Source organism: Cherax quadricarinatus, chromosome 13 (assembly GCF_038502225.1).
Source record: "Cherax quadricarinatus isolate ZL_2023a chromosome 13, ASM3850222v1, whole genome shotgun sequence".
Lineage (NCBI taxonomy): Eukaryota > Metazoa > Arthropoda > Malacostraca > Decapoda > Parastacidae > Cherax > Cherax quadricarinatus.
In genome coordinates, this window is record NC_091304.1 from 24617476 (window position 1) to 24635373 (window position 17898).

The 17898-nt window shown below is 37.7% G+C and overlaps 1 protein-coding gene across 4 annotated transcripts in view; it reads left to right on the plus strand.

Annotated features, from left to right (window-relative positions):
- Nucleotides 1-17898, plus strand: part of LOC128688516 (Kip1 ubiquitination-promoting complex subunit 1) — a 152971-nt gene that overhangs the window by 116538 nt on the left and 18535 nt on the right. For all 4 annotated transcript variants that reach the window (XM_070084592.1, XM_070084590.1, XM_070084593.1 and 1 more), the window contains exon 22: nt 13672-13831. In XM_070084592.1, the coding sequence (XP_069940693.1) occupies nt 13672-13831 (160 nt within the window). The remainder of the gene's footprint in view (nt 1-13671; nt 13832-17898) is intronic.

The window sequence follows — 17898 nt, forward strand, 5'->3', positions numbered from 1 at the left end:
TAAAGAGCAACACTCCCATTCTCATGTAACACCATTTTTAGAAGGAATGACATTCAAGAGTGAATGCATAGTAAAGGAATAATTTTCTACAGTTACCCCAGTAATACTATTGTGTACACATTTTCTTTGGTGTTGAACTTGAGAAAACATTATTCTTTCCAACAAAACGACTGGAAAAACATCTCATATTTATGTTAATTTATTCTTCTGTGGGATGTATTTATCATGTTTATGTTACATAGCATGTTTATTATATAATTTTGAAAAAATATCATATGTAATAAATGGTTTAAAAAAAACCCGACAAGTTGAAGACTGAGACACTTGTGCAACATGTGGGAATCTTTGTTGAGGAAATGTTTCACCACACAGTGGCTTCCTCAGTCCAATTCAGATCAGATGGGTGTAAGGAGAGGAGGATGGACTGAACACATTAACTCCAGGCTGAGGGACTGATTACCTCAAACTCCTCCTCTCCTTACACCCATCTGATTTGTATTGGACTGAGGAAGCCACTGTGTGGCAAAACGTTCTCTCAATAAAGATTCCCATATGTTGCACAAGTGTCTCAATCTTCAAAAAATATTATAGATGGATTAATAAAAATGTCTATATTAACGTAATACAGCAGGGCCCCACTTTACGGCGTTTCGCTTTACGGCGTTCCACTAATACGGACATTTCAAATTATGACCAAAACTCGCTATACGGTTCCCCCCACCTGTCTTTCTAATACGGTCACAGCGGCCCACCGAGTTTGTTTACATTCTCCCTGAGCACATCTCCTTATTATGTCTGGAAACTTTCCAAAATTTCAAGTGTTTTAAAGTTATTGTATATTTTATATGTATTGTACTTGATAATTAAACTTGTGTACACCTGTACCTAAATAAACTTACACACTGTGCTGGCATGTAGGTACACATTAAAATCACTAAGAGTCTCTCTACTCTTGATGCAATAATAATAATAATAATAATAATAATAATAATAATAATAATAATAATCTCTTGGGCGCATTAATGTCGCATATTACGTTAATATAGACATTTCCCTTAATCTATCTATGATATTTTTTTCAAAATTATATAAGAAACACATTATGTAACACACAAACATGATACATGCACCCACAGTATAAAAATTTATACAAATATATATGAGATGTTTACCAAACGGTTTGTAGAAGTGTCGGAAGAATTACGTTTTCTCTAGCCCGTCACCTGTTACTAGGGATAACTGTAGAAAAATATTCCTTTCGTATGCCTTCACTTTATAGCTATAATTCTGTACTAACTTGTACACAGTGTAAGAGTATTTGTTTCGTGATTTAATTATTATAATAATAATAAAAATATTATAAGGTAAAAGTTTCACAAACTCTTACAAATGTACATGAATGAACTAAAACTGGACACGTATTAATACCGTCTATTTCGCCTGACCGAGTGATCGTCCACAACCTGTTCAGTTTGTTTGTTTACGCTGTCTGAGCTCGGTGTATCATTAAATGTTGTATATTGCGTTAATATACACATTTTCATTAATCCATCCATGATATTTTTTTCAAAATTATATAATAAACACGATACATAACATAAATACATAACATATGTGTAGAGAACCTAGGATAACGCAAAAAAGTCAGAGTGACTTACTTCCATTGCCTTCACTCAGAGCATCATTTCTTCTCAAAATGATGTTACATGAGAATGGGAGTGTTCTTCTTTATTTATTCTACCGTATCAATGTAGAGACAACCTGTACACAAAGTAACTTGTACACAAACCAGACGTGTACACTTCGTTTGTTTACAAAACTTACGTTCGCCTGGTTTGTTTACATAACTCTGCACCTGTCCTCTCTCATGCACTCATTCTTTCTCTCTGGTATGGTAGCCTGGCTGACTACCATACATACTACACTTGATTTTTTACAATAAATACTACTCATCTCACCCTATATTTTAAGGTAAGTAATGAGTGAACTGTATATACATTTTATCTCTCTGGGATGCTTAAATATCATAGAATAGTATGTGTGGGTGGGGTGGCCTGGTATGGTAGCCTGGCTGACTACCATACATACCACACTTGATTTCTTACATTAAACACTGCTTGTCTCACCCTAGATTAAGACTATAAATATTTTAAGGTAAGTAATGAGTGCACTATGTGTGTATTGTACTTTTTTATTGTTTTTTGATGCCTGGTTCTATTGCTAACATAATATATGTTAGTGTAAACTTGTTATCTAGTGTTTGTATGCATTTGTAAGTGGAAAAAAAGGGTGTTCCACTTTACGGCGGTTTCCGCTTTACGGCGGTAGCCTGGAACCTAACCCGCCATATAAGTGGGCCCCTCCTGTATACGGCATTTAACCATTTTACTGTTTTGGTCGTATACATACATCTTACGAGCCACCGTTTTTGACGTATATATACTCAGAAATTCTAGCGGCTTCAAATCAAGCAGGAGAAAGCTGGTAGGCCCACATGTGAGAGAAGGGGTCTGTGTGGTCATTGTGCACCATATAAAAAATGTCCTGCAACACGCAGTGCATAATGAGAAAAAAAAAAAGCTGACCATTATTTTAATTAAAATGCCGAATTTGTGGTCTATTTTCGTATAGTATTTATAGTTGTATTCTCGTTTTTTTCGTCGAATTTGATAGAATGGAAAACATATTATAGAAAAAGAGGTGATTTTGATTGGTTTTACTATGAAAAGAACCTTGAAATGGAGCTCAAAGTAGGGGAAATGTTTGATTTTTGCCGATGTTCAAAAGTAAACAAATGATGTCATTTTCCAATAAATGTCCAACTAGCCATTCTAATATACAGTCATGAATGGGTTGACATTATTTATACAATTGTTACAATATTGCAGTAGTCTGCATAACAGTAAATCTTCTATTTTTTTGTTTGAATAAAAAGTCAAAATAGAAAGCATGAGTTATATCAGAGGGGCCTGGAGACGTGACTGATGAACAAAGAAAATGTTATTTTAGAGCCAGAAATGTCTGCATTGTTCGTTCTGGACCCTATTTTGAAACTGTCATATTTTTTAATTTTCGTGAAATTGGCCAAATTGCAAATTTCTGACTACGTTATTAGGTAGTTGAAATTAGTAGATGGGTAGTTTCTTGTACTCAATCAGTAGAAAAAATGGAGTTCTAAAGAAATAGCTATGAGTTTGGCCGACTGGAACAACGGAATTAGCCAAAAACAGGGCTCAAATTGGGCAAAATCGCCAATTCGTAAATATCGCCATGGTCACTAACTTTACGAGAGCGTAATTTCATCAGTTTTCCATCAACTTTTGTTCTTTTGGTGTCATTACAATTGGGAAAAAGTTCTCTGTCATTTCATAAGAAAAACTTTTTTTTTTCTTCTTCTTTTTTTTTTCTTTTTTTTTTTTTCTTTTTTTTTCTTTTTTTTTCTTTTTTTTTTTTTATTTTGTGACACCAGGAGACACCTCAGGATTTAGGGTTGCGATAGTCAAGGGGTTAATGTGCCTCAGAATGAATATTATTGGCTTTTATTACTATTATTATTATTATTATTATTATTATTATTATTATTATTATTATTGACCCTTTCAGGGTCGACAGGCCGTCTCAGAGACTTGTTCTCAGGGTCGGCCAAATTAAAAAAAAAAAATTTTTTTTCTTACAAAAAGATAGAGAATCTTTTCCCGATCATAATGACACTAAAAGTATGAAATTTGCTGGAGAACTTACGGAATTATGCTCTCGCGAATTTAGCAGTCTCAACTATGTTTATGCATCGGCGATTTTGCCCACTTTGAGCCCTATTTTCGACCAATTCCAGTGTACTTGTTGACAAAAATCATAACTATTTCGCTAGAACTCCATTTTTTCTATCGAATGAGTACAAGAAACCACCCATTTACTGATTTCAACTATCCAAGACAGTGGTCAGAATTTAGCAATTTTGCCAATTTCACACAAATTTCAAAATATGCCAATTTCCGAATAGGGTCCAGAATAAACAAGAAAGACATTCCTGGCACTAAAATAACATTTCCTCTGTTCATTAGTCACGACCTCATGCCCCTCTTACATTCTTTTGCTTTCCACTTTGAATTTTTATTCTCACGAAAAAATAGAAGATTTACTGTTATGCAGACTATTGCATTAGTGTAGAAATGGTATAAATAATATCAGCACATTTGTGAAAGAATATTAGACTCACCAGTTGGCGTGTATTGGACGCATAGCATGATTTGTTTACTTTTGAACTTTGGTAAAAATCGAACATTTCTGCTACTTTGAGCTCAATTTCGAGGTACTTTTCTCTGTAAAACCAGTCAAAATCATCTCAATTTCTGTAACATGTCTTCCATTCTATAAAATGAGACCAGGAAAACTAGAATACAATAATAAATACCATAAGAAAATACAGTGCAAAGTCGCTGTTTTAATCCAAAAACACGGTCAAAGTTTTTTTTCTCATTACGCACTGTGTGCTGCAGGATTTTTTTTTATACCGTGCACACTGACCACATAGACCCATTCTTTCATATGTAGGCCTACCAGCTTTCTCTCTAGATTTGAGGGCGCTAGAATTTAGGCGTACTAATACGTCAAAAACCCTGGTGCGTAAGCCGTACTAGTACGGCCGAAACCCTGAAAGGGTTAGTATGGTGTCTACAAGACTAATAATGCACTCTCAGTGATTTTAACATGTACCTACATGCCAGCACAGTGTGTAAATTCACTTAGGTACAGGTATACATATATATATTTATCAGAGTACATATACTATATAAAATATGGAATAAGATGGAGAATAGGATAGCAGATGAACAAGGAGGCTTTAGGAAGGGTAGCAGGTGTGTAGCCCAAGTGTTTGCAGTGAAACATATTTAGATAAGGGTAAAGAGGCTTTCATGGCATTTATGGATTTGGAAAAGGCATATGACAGGGTGGATAGGAGGGCAATGTGGCAAATGTTGCACATGTATGGAATAGGTAGGTTATTGAAAGCAATGAAGAGTTTTTACGAGGATAGTGAGGCTCATGTTAGAGTATGTAGGAGAGAGGGAGATTACTTCCCAATAAAAGTAGGCCTTACACAAGGATGTGTGATGTCACCATGGTTATTCAGTACATTTATAGATGGGATTGTAAGAGAAGTGAACTCTAGGGCTTTGGCAAGAGGTATGGGGTTAAAGATAAAGAATCTAACTCAAAGTAGGAGTTGTCACAGTTGCTCTTTGCTGATGACACTGTGCTTTTGGGAGATTCTAAAGAGAAGTTGCAGAGGTTGGTGAATGAGTTTGATAGGGTATGTAAAAGAACAAAATTAAAAGTGAATATAGGAAAGAGTAAGGATAAAAAAATTAGGTAACAAAAGATTGTATATCAGATTGGAGGGAGAGAGTATGGAGGAGGTGAATGTATTCAGATATTTAAGAGTGGATGTGTCAGCAGATGGGTCTATGAAAGATGAGGTGAATCATAGAATTGATGAGGGGAAAAAGGTAAGTGGTGCATTGAGGAGTCTGTGGAGACAAAGAATACACAAATAACTCACACATAGGGGAGAGGAGCTTACGATGATACTTCAGTCCAACTTGGACCATTTACAAAGTCACACTAACAAAAAGGAGAGAAGGAGGGAGTATATAAGCCAGCAGACAGGGATGGGACAAGAGAGGTACAGTATAAATAAAATAAATAAATAAAAGTTTATTTCTTTGTAAAGGTTACGATGTGTAATTACAATTTTGATTTGCTAAGTACAAAGATAGCCACTACCATGCCGAGACATTTCAGGCAAACTAATCCTAATACATAGTAACTAATTAAAACTAGATATGTAAGATAATAGTACATAGTACTTATACTTAAAACTAAACATGGAATAACACACAAATAACCCACACATAAAAGAGAGAAGCTTACGACGACGTTTCGGACCAAAACGTCGTCATAAGCTTCTCTCTTTTATGTGTGGGTTATTTGTGTGTCGTTCCAGTCACGATATTGTGCCCTTTTTTGTTATTTAACCCTTAAACGGTCCAAACGTATATATACGTTCACGTGCATAGCGTCCCAAACGTATATATAAGTTTTCTTTGTCATTCATTCAACATTGCCACAATAAGCCTGAGTCACCTAGACATGAGAGAATGGGTGTGCGCACTCACTGTGTGCCATATTAAAATAATTGGGGATGCCTGGGTACCATATGCTCTTTTTTCCTTTTAAAAGAAAAGATTTTTTTTTTCCTCAAAAAACTTGGGGCGCTACGCGAGTGAACGTATATATACGTTTGGACCGTTTAAGGGTTAAACATGGAATACAGTGGACCCCCACCTTGCGAACACATCGCGTTACGTTAAATCTGCCATACAAAGCATTTGAATGCAAAAATTTTGCCTCGCCACGTGATAAAAAAACTCGCCTTACATGATTAGTCCGGGACGCGTCCCATGCGTAACCTCAGCTGCTCTGTGGGTGCCAGTGTTTACAACCCAGCCAGTGCAGTCGCATCTAAGCATACATTCGGTACATTTCATATTATCACAGTGTTTTTAGTGCTTGTAGCTGCAAAATAAGTCACCATGGGCTCCAAGAAAGCTTCTAGTGCCAACCCTGTGGTAAAAAGGGTGAAAATTACTATGGAAATGAAGAAAGAGATAATTGCTAAGTATGAAAGTGGAGTGCGTGTCTCGGAGCTGGCCAGGTTGTATACCAAACCCCAGTCAACCATCGCTACTATCTTGGCCAACAAAACGGCAATCAAGAATGCTGTTCTTGCAAAAGGTGCAAGTTTGTTTTCGAAACAGAGATCGCAAGTGATAGAAGATGTTGAGAGACTGTTATTGGTGTGGATAAACGAAAAACAGATAGCAGGAGATAGCATCTATCAAGCGATCATATGTGAAAAGGCTAGGAAGTTGCATGACGATTTAATTAGAAAAATGCCTGCAACTAGTTTTGATGTGAGTGAATTTAAGGCCAGCAAAGGGAAGTAACCCCAGAAAAGGGCTTGCTACCTCAAATCCTAATGGAAGGGGATTCCCCTTCTAAACAATAACAACTTCGACACTCTCCCCTCCTCCCATCCCATCAATCATCACCAGATCTTCAATAAAGGTAAGTGTCATGTATTCTATTCTTAGTATAGTAATTGTGTATGTCTTCTTCAGTTTGTGTGTATTAAAATTAATATTTCATGTGCTAAAAAAAATTTTTTTTTCATACTTTGGGGTGTCAGGAATGGATTAATTTTATTTCCATTATTTCTTATGGGAAAAATTAATTCGCCTTACGATAATTTCGGCTTGTGATGAGCTCTCAGGAACGGATTAATATCATAAGGCAGGGGTCCACTGTAGTGGTTAGCTGTTTTACCATCTTATTTAAACTTTAAATCTTATGTAAACTTAGTACAAAATCTAACTTGCAAGTAATGGTGCAGGTGGTAATATTTTATGGAATGGTAGAATTAAAAGCCAGGAGGTCACATGATAAGACTAATTAGCAGATGTTTAGGCAGGTTAGGTTAATATTGATAAACAAAATGATTTTATGGATTGACAGAATTAAGAGCCTAGAGGTCACATGATAAAGCTAGTTAGCAGATGTTTGGTTGATTTGGTTAATATTGTGAGATAAGATGATTTTTTAGCAAAGTCCTTAATTTATAAGCTGTCCAGGGATCCTTGACCTGTTCCGGTAGTGAGTTCCAGATCTTCGGGCCTTTTATGGCCATAGCGTTCTTGCATAGTGAGTGTCTGACTCGAGGGATGTTGAAAAGTGCCTTATGCCTTGTATTGTGACAGTGCATTCTGTTGTAACTGTCGAGGAGTAGTTTCAGGGGAGGATGTATAGTGGAGTTTAAAGTTATGTATATGTAGTAGGCACAATAATAAGAGTGTATGTCTTGTATATTTAGCAAGTTGAGTCTTTTGAAAAGTGGTGGGGTGTGCTGTCTAGCACAGGAGCTGGTTATCACCTGCACAGCAGCTTTTTGCTGGATTATTAAGGGTCTAAGGTGGTTGGCAGTGGTTGAACTCCGGCACAAATACCATAGGTGAGGTAAGGATATAAGAACATAAGAAAGGAGGAACACTGCAGCAGGCCTGTTGGCCCATACTAGGCAGGTTCTTCACAGATCCATCCCACTAATAGAATATTTGCCCTCATAAGAACATAATCATAAGAAATAACGAACATTGACAGGTCTACTGGGCTATGCGAGGCAGCTCCAATTCTCCCCACCGGCTTAAGCCAATGCCTTGACCTAGTGAGGTCAGACACGTCACTTAAGGGATTAGCACTGTGTCCGACCTAGTAGCTAGAGAGTGGTACAGGGTAAGGAGAGTTGTTTGTGGTACATAGTATCGTATCTTGGAAAGGATTCCTACTGATTTGGAAATTTTCTTGGCTATGTGATGGGTATGGGACTGAAATTTAAGATTACAGTCAAGGAGAAGACCTAGAAATTTGCTCTCCGTGTGTCTTGATATAGGAGAACCATTTAACAGTATGTTGAGTTGAATATTTGAGGCTCTGTTGCCAAACAGCATGAAGTATGTTTTATCAATGTTGAGAGTGAGTTTGTTGGTCATCATCTAAGCATATATCTTCAGCAGTTCATTGTTTACAGTGTTTCCAAGCACAGCTGGGTCTGAATGGGAGTAGACATATGTAGTGTCATCTGCGAATAGAACTGGTTTAAGGAGTTGGGATGCATTGGGGAGATCATTGATGTAGATGAGAAAGAGGAGTGGGCCTAGAACACTACCCTGGGGTACCCCTACAGTAGGAAAGGAAGTAGTGGTAGAGGTAGTAGTAGTGGAGTCAAATACTAAAAAAAGAGCACTGCAAGGGAGCTAGGGGCCCACAAAGGGTAGGAACAAGAACATAGAGGGGGAAAAATAATAATAATGGACCAAATACCCAAGGCAGATGAAAGAAAACCCAAAGGAGAAAGAGGAAAGGGGAAAAGGGAGATGGGGAAAAAAGAATCAGGTTGGGTCACAGGTGTTCTGAAGTTTGGAGCATTTTACAATGTAATGGGAAAGGACGGCATCTACAGAGACAAAGCCAGGACTAAGATTCATACAAGGAAAGTTGTGTATAAGGGAGGATTCAACCAGATGTCAACTGTGTAAGTTACAAATATGGTAGACAGTTTTAACAGAAGACCAGTCAATAGGATGACTGTGATCTCTGACATGAGAGAAAAGAGCATTGTTGGTGTCAGCAAGCCTAACACTACTTTTGTGCTCCTTGAGTCTGTCAGAAAGAAACCTGCCAGTTTCTCCAAAGTACTGAAGGGAATAGGAGGAACAAGAAATAGAGTAGACACCAGGAGCATCCATAGAGGGAGGAGAGGTATGAACTAAATTGGTGCGAAGAGTGTTAGTCTGGCGAAAGTAAGTTTGATGAATAAGGAACGGAGAGAGTTGTTGAGATTGGAAAGACTGGAAATGTAGGGAAGGCAGAGGACAGGAGAGTTCCCAGGAGTAGAAAGTTTGGGGGAGAAGAAGGTCCATTTAGCACATGAGAAGGCAGAGTCTATGAAATGGGAAGGGTAGCAAAGAGGAAAATGAATTATGAAGAGTGGAAATTTCTGATTCAAGGAACTGAGGATCACAAATGCAGAGAGCACAGAGAAAGAGGGAGATAAGAACACTTTTCTTGACAGTGGAAGCACGATGAGAAAAGTAGTGAATGTACGTGCCACTGTGCATAGGCTTGCTGTACACGGAAAAAGCAAAACCTGTATCTGACCAGTAGACATAAACATCAAGGAAAGGAAGCAAGGAATTAGATTCCCATTCAGCTTGAAACTTAATGGAAGGGGCAAGATTATCAAGGGCATCAATAAATGGTTGGAAGAGATCAGAGTAATGAGGCAAAAGAGCAAAGCTGTCATCTACATAGCTGAGCCAGAGTGAAGGGTGCACATCAGTAGTAGGAAGAAGAACAGTCTCGAAGTATTCCATGTAAAGATTATCAAGAACAGGAGATAGAGAGCCCATAGCAACACCGAAGGTTTGGGAATTATTTGCCTTGAAAGGAAAAGAAATTAGAGTCCACATTAAGGCAGATAAGATCAAGAAAGACATCAGTAGATAGAGGGAGATGAAGTAACTCTTCATTGGCCTTCTCTCTGAGAAAATTAAGGACATCATCCAGAGGGACATTAGTGAAGAGGGACTCAACATCAAGACTAAGCATCTTACAGGTCTTGAGAGTGACGAAGGTGGGCAGGAGAAAAAGTACCAAGAAAGGGAGTGAGGGTTGTGGCCACTCAAGAGGCAAGAGAATAAAAGGCAGAACTTCTAGAGGATATGATGGGATGCAGAGGAATATCAGGTTTGTGAGCTTTGGTAAGGCCATAGAAATAGGGCAGAGAGGGACAGATGACATAAAAATGTTGAACAGTGTCAGAGATCGCAGTCATTCTATTGACTGGTCGTCTGCTAAAACTGTCTACCCTACTTCTAACTTTCACAGTTGCCGTCTGGTTGAATCCTCCCTTATACACAACTTTCCTTTTATGAATCTTAGTCTTGACTTTGTCTCTGTACATGCCTTCCTTTCCCATTACACTGTAAAATGCTCCAAGCCTCAAAACACCCATGACCTAACCTGATTCTTTTTTCCCCTTTTTCCTTTTCCCCTTTCCTCTTTCTCCTTTGGGTTTTCTTTCTTCTGCCTCGAGTATTTGGTCCATTGTTATTATTTTTTACCCCCTCTGTGTTCTTGTTCCTACTCTTTGTGGGCCCCTAGCTCCCTTGCAATGCTCCTTTTTTCAGTATTTGACTGACTCCATTACTACTACTAGTACCTCTACCACTACCTCTCTTCCTCCTTTACTACTACCTCTCTTGTCCCATTCCAGTCATGGTATTGTGCCTTTTTTTTTTTATTTGAGACAAAGAACTTTATCCATGAAGCAAAGTGGGGAATGTATGAGAGTATAGTTATTCGAAAACTTCTATATGGATGTGAAGCATGGGTGATAAATGTTGCAACAAGAAGAAGGCTGGAGGTGGTGGAGATGTCGTGTCTGAGGGCAGTGTGTGGTGTGAATATAATGCAGAGAATTTGTAGTTTGGAAATTAGGAGGAAGTGCGGGATTACCAAAACTATTATCCAGAGGGCTGAGGAGTTGTTGTTGAGGTGGTTTGAACGTGTAGAGAGGATGGAACAAAATAGAATTACTTCAACAGTGTATAAATCTGTAGTGGAGGGAAGGCAGGGTCAGTCTAGGAAAGGTTGGAGGGAGGGGGTAAAGGAGGTTTTGTGTGTGAGGGGCTTGGACTTCCAGCAAGCATGCGTGAGCATGTTAGGAGCAAATGGAGACGAATGGTTTTTAGGCTTGATGTGCTGTTGGAGTATGAGCAGGGTAATATTTATGAAGAGATTCAGGGAAACCAGAAGGCCAGACTTGAGTCCTGGAGATGGGAAGTACAGTGCCTACACTCTGAAGGAGGGGTGTTAATGTTGCAGTTTTATAACTGTAGTGTAAGCGTGCCTCTGGCAAGACAGCAATGGAGTGAATGATGGTAAAAGTTTTTTTTTTGGGGGGGCCCACCCTACCTTGGTGGGAGGTGGCCGATGTGTTAATAAAAAAAAATAATGAAATAACTTTAAAACACTTCAAATTTTGAAAAGTTTCCAGACAAAATGGAGAGACACGGAGCTCACAGGCAATGTAAACAAACTGGGTGGTGTGTGTTGGCCATATTAGAAAGTCGGGTGGGGGGAGCCGTATAGCAAGTTTTGGTCATAATTTGAAATGTCCATATTAGCAGAACACTATAAAGCTGGGCCCTACTGTACCGTATAATATTATTTTTTTTTTTATTATCACACTGGCCGATTCCCACCAAGGCAGGGTGGCCCGAAAAAGAAAAACTTTCACCATCATTCACTCCATCACTGTCTTGCCAGAAGGGTGCTTTACGCTACAGTTTTTAAACTGCAACATTAACACCCTTCCTTCAGAGTGCAGGCACTGTACTTCCCATCTCCAGGACTCAAGTCCGGCCTGCCGGTTTCCCTGAACCCCTTCGTAAATGTTACTTTGCTCACACTCCAACAGCACGTCAAGTATTAAAAACCATTTGTCTCCATTCACTCCTATCAAACACGTTCACGCATGCCTGCTGGAAGTCCAAGCCCCTCGCACACAAAACCTCCTTTACCCCCTCCCTCCAACCTTTCCTAGGCCGACCCCTACCCCGCCTTCCTTCCACTACAGACTGATACACTCTTGAAGTCACTCTGTTTCGCTCCATTCTCTCTACATGTCCGAACCACCTCAACAACCCTTCCTCAGCCCTCTGGACAACAGTTTTGGTAATCACGCACCTCCTCCTAACTTCCAAACTACGAATTCTCTGCATTATATTCACACCACACATTGCCCTCAGACATGACATCTCCACTGCCTCCAGCCTTCTCCTTGCTGCAACATTCATCACCCATGCTTCACACCCATATAAGAGCATTGGTAAAACTGTACTCTCATACATTCCCCTCTTTGCCTCCTCCGTATAATGTATCTTTATTTTCATAATAGCTTCTCACCTGTTCATAGCTACTCAGTCACTTAGAAGTCAGAAGAGAAACCTTATGAGGATATTTTGGTCTGTCCTGGACCACTGCCGGCCACAGTAATGTGACTTTTTTTTTCTCTTTTTTTTTTTTTTTTCTTTTTTCTCAATCCACTTTTTTATGCACATTTTACGTTTCTCAATGCAAGCATGTGGAAAATACATGCAAAATTATTTGCAAAAAAAAAAATTCTCTGCCATATTCAACACTACAGTAAAATGAAAGTATATGAAGATAATTTTACAGATAGGATATAAGAATAGTTTGTGTAGATTTGAAACCCAGTGTTGTAAATGGATTTGTTGATCAATCAAGCAGGGCGGTGCTACCATCATGTCATGTGTATAAAACAGAATCCTGTTGAAAATTTTCCACTTCCTGGTCTTTTCTTTTTGTCTCATGAACAATTAAGATGGCAGGTAAATTTTTACATTTGTCTGCTTAAATATAGGGTGTCCTGTAGCTTGAGTGCACTCAGCTCACACACTGAGGTCCATGGTTCAATCCCTGGTACAGGTGGAAACATTAGGATGTGTTTCGTTAAGGCACCTGCTGTTCATGTTCACCTGTCAGTAAAACAGGTACCTGGATGTTAGCTGACTGGTGTGTGTTGCATTTCAGGGGACAGAAGTGACCTAATTTGCCCGAAATGCTCTGCATAACAAGGGGCTTGCTCTATAGTAGTATGTCATTGATGTCACCTAGGCCTGTATATCTTGTACATATACTTGTAGAAATATTTTTGTTTTTAACACTAGCCTTATCCCATCAAAGCAGGGTGACAAAAAAATAGTTTTTGTTTTTAAACATAGTAAATAAAGATTACAGTATTATTATTATTATTAAATTATTATTACTATAATGTTCACTTTGGGTGTAGGATGCTGGTCTGAGACCGGGCTCTGAGGGCTGTGGTTAAGAGAGCAATGATTTCCAGAGCAATAAACATGCAAATACTGGTCATTAGCTTCATCACAATTATATTTTTCATGCATTTAAGAAAGAGCTATTATATTCTGAGTACAGTAGTAATCTTTCACCTTTTTTTTTTTATCACAGTTATTATGTCAAGTTCTTAACCGTGTAAGTGGATGGTCTGGATGCTTTGGACACGTTGTAGGCCTAGAGATACCAGGATTAGAAACTATTCACCAGTACCCCATACTTACAGCAGTGACTGGGATCCTAGTGACTCTCATCAGTCATGATTTTGTACAAGGTAAGAAGACACTTCTTGTTGGCACTGTGAGCCTGAATGAGTATCTTTATAATAATAATAATAATAATAATAATAATAATTTTTATTTTAGCATGATACATGTTTTTACAAAGGAGTAAAGTGAAATCTCTAGTCACAAATGCTTCTGAACACGAATTGGTTTACGACCAAAAAATTTGCCAAATTTTTGCATCTGGTCACAAACATAATTGGGTGCTGAAAAAACACAGCTGCGCCAATTTTCACATTCTGCACCATTTTTTAGGCAGGTGCCAATTTTCCCCACTTCCTGTTGTTTGTGCAGACCTAACTCTGTTATTTATGTACACCTAACTCTGCTATTTGTGTACACCTAACTCTGTTATTTAAGGTTTTTTCTCTATTAAACTGTGCACTATTTTGTATAATTAAGGATTTTTTGAACTTTGATTATCTTTTCTTTGCCTAAAACTCTTAAGAAAAGAACTCTACAGTGAACGGTTCGTAGGGGTCTAGAACGGACTCGTGCAATGTTAGTTTTCTCTGTTGTTCAAGGTTTTCTTAGTGTTATTCAAGGTTTTTTTTCATTTAGTTTACTATTACAGTGTGCATTTTGTGGTATAATTAACTATTTTTATGCTTAAAAATCTAAAAAAAAAAAAAATTACATATTGTTCATAGGGGTCTGGAATGGATTAATCGTATTTAGTACATACAATCCAATGGGGAAAATAGGTTCAGGTCACAACCAAATTGGGTCGCGACCAGATTATAAGGCAATAACAGTGCAAAATTGTACATATGGTCATTAGGCGAGTTATAATGAATACAAGAAAATTGATTATTCTATTAGTTCATGGTATATGGCTTTAATAAGTTTGATAAAGAAGAATTACAGTTTTGATTATTAACCTAAGGTGGACACAATGAAATAATTAACATTATATTTGAGATGATTACAGATATTGAGAGTAAGCATATATTGATTATAATGATTTACCTATGTTCATGATATTGAGTAAATGCATATATAGGTTTTTTACATATTTATTTATGATGGGCTAGGATAGGCTAAGGACAAAAGGGGTTTTCTAACTGTAGTTTTAAAAATGCTAGTTGAGTCAGGGGTTCTGGAGATTTCTAACAGAGAGTTCCAGATTTTGGGTCCTTTAATGTACATTGAGTTTTTGAAAAGATTTAACCTGACCCGGGTAATGTCATAGAGATTTTTGTGTTTAGTATTGTGTCCATGGATCCTATTGCAACTGTCAAGAACACTTAAGGTCAGGATTTATGTGGGAATTGATTGTTCTGTTTTGTATAGTGAGTAGGTTTAGGTGTTTGAAAAGTGGGGGAGGAGGGTTGTCTAGCTGTGGATTGTGTGATCATTCGCACTGCATCTTTTTGTTGGGTTATTATTGGCTTTAGGTGATTTGCCATTGTGGAGCCCCAGGCACAAATTGAAGAGGTGAGGTAGGGATAGATCAGTGAATAGTATAGTGTAAGTAGTGCTGTTTATGGTACATAGTAGCATATCTTTGAAAGGATGCCAACTGTTTTGGATACTTTTTTTGTTATGTGTTGGATATGGGTGTTGAATTTCAGGTTGCTGTCAAGGAGTAAACCCAGGAATTTTCCCTCATTATGTTTACCAATAAGGATGTTGTTAAGCATTATGTTTAATTGGACCTCACTTGCTTTACTCCCAAACATAATGTAAAAGGTTTTGTCTATATTCAGTGTAAGTTTATTGACAGTCATCCAGGTTGCTATTTTTGCAAGCTCTTCATTAACAATAGTACTGAGTGAAGCTAGATTAGCGTGAGAGATGACAACAGTTGTATTGTCAGCAAAGAGAATAGGCATAAGTTGTTGAGATATGCTTGGAAGGTCGTTGATGTATAGAAGGAAAAGGAGGGGCCAAGAATGCTTCCCTGTGGTACACCAGTATCCAGGGGTCTTGTTCAGGAGGCTGTGTAATTGATCGAGATGTATTGCTTTCTGTTAGTAAGGTATGACTTGATATATGTAAGTGTGTGGCCTCTTATACCGTAATGATCAAGCTTGAGGGGTAGGATGCTGTGGTCTACTGTACAAGTAGCATCCAAGCGGGTATTTATTTTTCAAGTGCTGTGTAAAGTAGGTCTAGCATTTTTATTATTGCATCGTTTGTGCTTTTGTTTCTCCTGAAGCCAAACTGGCAGGGGTTGAGGATGCTTTGTGATATTATGAAGGAGTATAATCTTTTTTGTGTGAGCTTCTCGAAGATTTTGGAAAGTAAAATCAAGTTTTATATTGGGCTATAATTGTTTACATCTGTTGGGTTACCATCTTTTTGTATTGGTGTTTTCCTTACTATTTTGAGTAATGCCAGGAATGTGTTGCTTTCTAGTGATTTGTTAAAGAGTAATGCAATGGTAGGTTAAAAGATTTGAGCCACTCGTTTATACAGTAGTGGTGATTTGTTTTTTAGAGAGTTAATAATCATGGTAACCTCAGTGGGCTCAGTTGGTCCAAGATAGAGGGATGTTGGGAAGTTTCCTTCTAGATAATCATTAGCTCAGGCATTGGTAATTGGAATTTTACTGGCAAGATTTGATTCTATGTTTCATAAGTCATTTATCTTGTTAGCTGTATCGGTGGGCTGGAGTTTTGGTTCATTTGGTTTAGTTAGTACAATATTACTAGTTTTGTTTGGTTTGAGGGTGCCCAGGATCTGAGAGAATGTTTTCCAGGTCTTTTTAATATCACCTCTCATTTCAGTGAATCTATTAGAATAGTATAATTGCTTGGACTTTCTGATTAATTTGGTGAGGATTGACATGTAGTTTTTGATGAATTCTTTAGTAATTAAGCCCCTTCTATATTGTTTTTCATGATGATGTTTCATATTGATGGATCTTAGGATGTTGTTAGTAAGCCATGGGCAACTTAGTCTTTTATTATTGATCTGTTTAGTTTTTATGGGACAGTGTTTGTTACATAGTCTATGTATTTTGTTTAGAAATATGTCTACCCATTCTTTCATACCAAAAGCATTGAAGAATTCTGTAGGCCAGTCATTTGAGCTTAGCTCTGCAGTGAAGTTACTTATTGATGTCTCGTCATGGAGTCGAAAAGAGAACTTAGTACATATATTCCATTGGTTGCTTACAAATGTTTGTTAGGAGGAAAGTTGGATAGTGGTCAGTAGTGTTGTCCATGAATATCCCCACTTTAAGGGGGGAAAGTATGTTTGTCCATATACTCTAATGCATAATAAAAAAAATGCATTAGAATATGTTAAAATACATTGTTAGTTGGAAATGCAGTATACTGCTTTCACTATAGTTTTCATCACTGTATTTCTAATTTTGTTATTAGTTTAAATACTCTAAAAGCTAATGCTGTGCAGTTTGGTATATTTGCATATATTGCAAACATACTGGCTGTTCCCTATTTTCTCTTTTAATTTCCTCTTCTTTTACATGCCCTCCCAAATTCTTCCATCAACCTTTGCAACTTCTCTTCAGAGTCTCCTGAAAGAAAAGTGCCATCAGCAAAAATCAACTGTGACAGCTCCCACTTTGCATTAGATTCTATACATTTTTAACCCTTTGACTGTCACAACCCCAAATCCTGAGGTGTCTCCTGGTGTTGAAAAATTTTTGAAAAAAAAAAAAAAAAATCTTATGAAATGATAGAGAACCTTTTCCCGATGGTAATGACACCAAAAGAACGAAATTTGATAGAAAACTTACGGAATTACGCTCTCGCGAAGTTAGCGACCGTGGCGATATTTACGTATCAGCGATTTCGCCCATTTTGAGCCCTATTTTCGGCTAATTCTATTGTTCCAGTCAACCAAACTCATAGCTATTTCTTTAGAACTCCATTTGGTCGATCGATTGAGTACAAGAAACTACCCATTTACTGATTTCAACTACCCAATAACATGGTCAGAAATTTGCAATTTGGCCAGTTTCACACAAATTAAAAAATATGCCAGTTTCAAAATAGGGTCCAGAATGAACAATGCATACATTCCTGGCTCTAAAATAACATTTCCTTTGTTCATCAGTCACATCTCCAGGCCCCTCTGATATTAC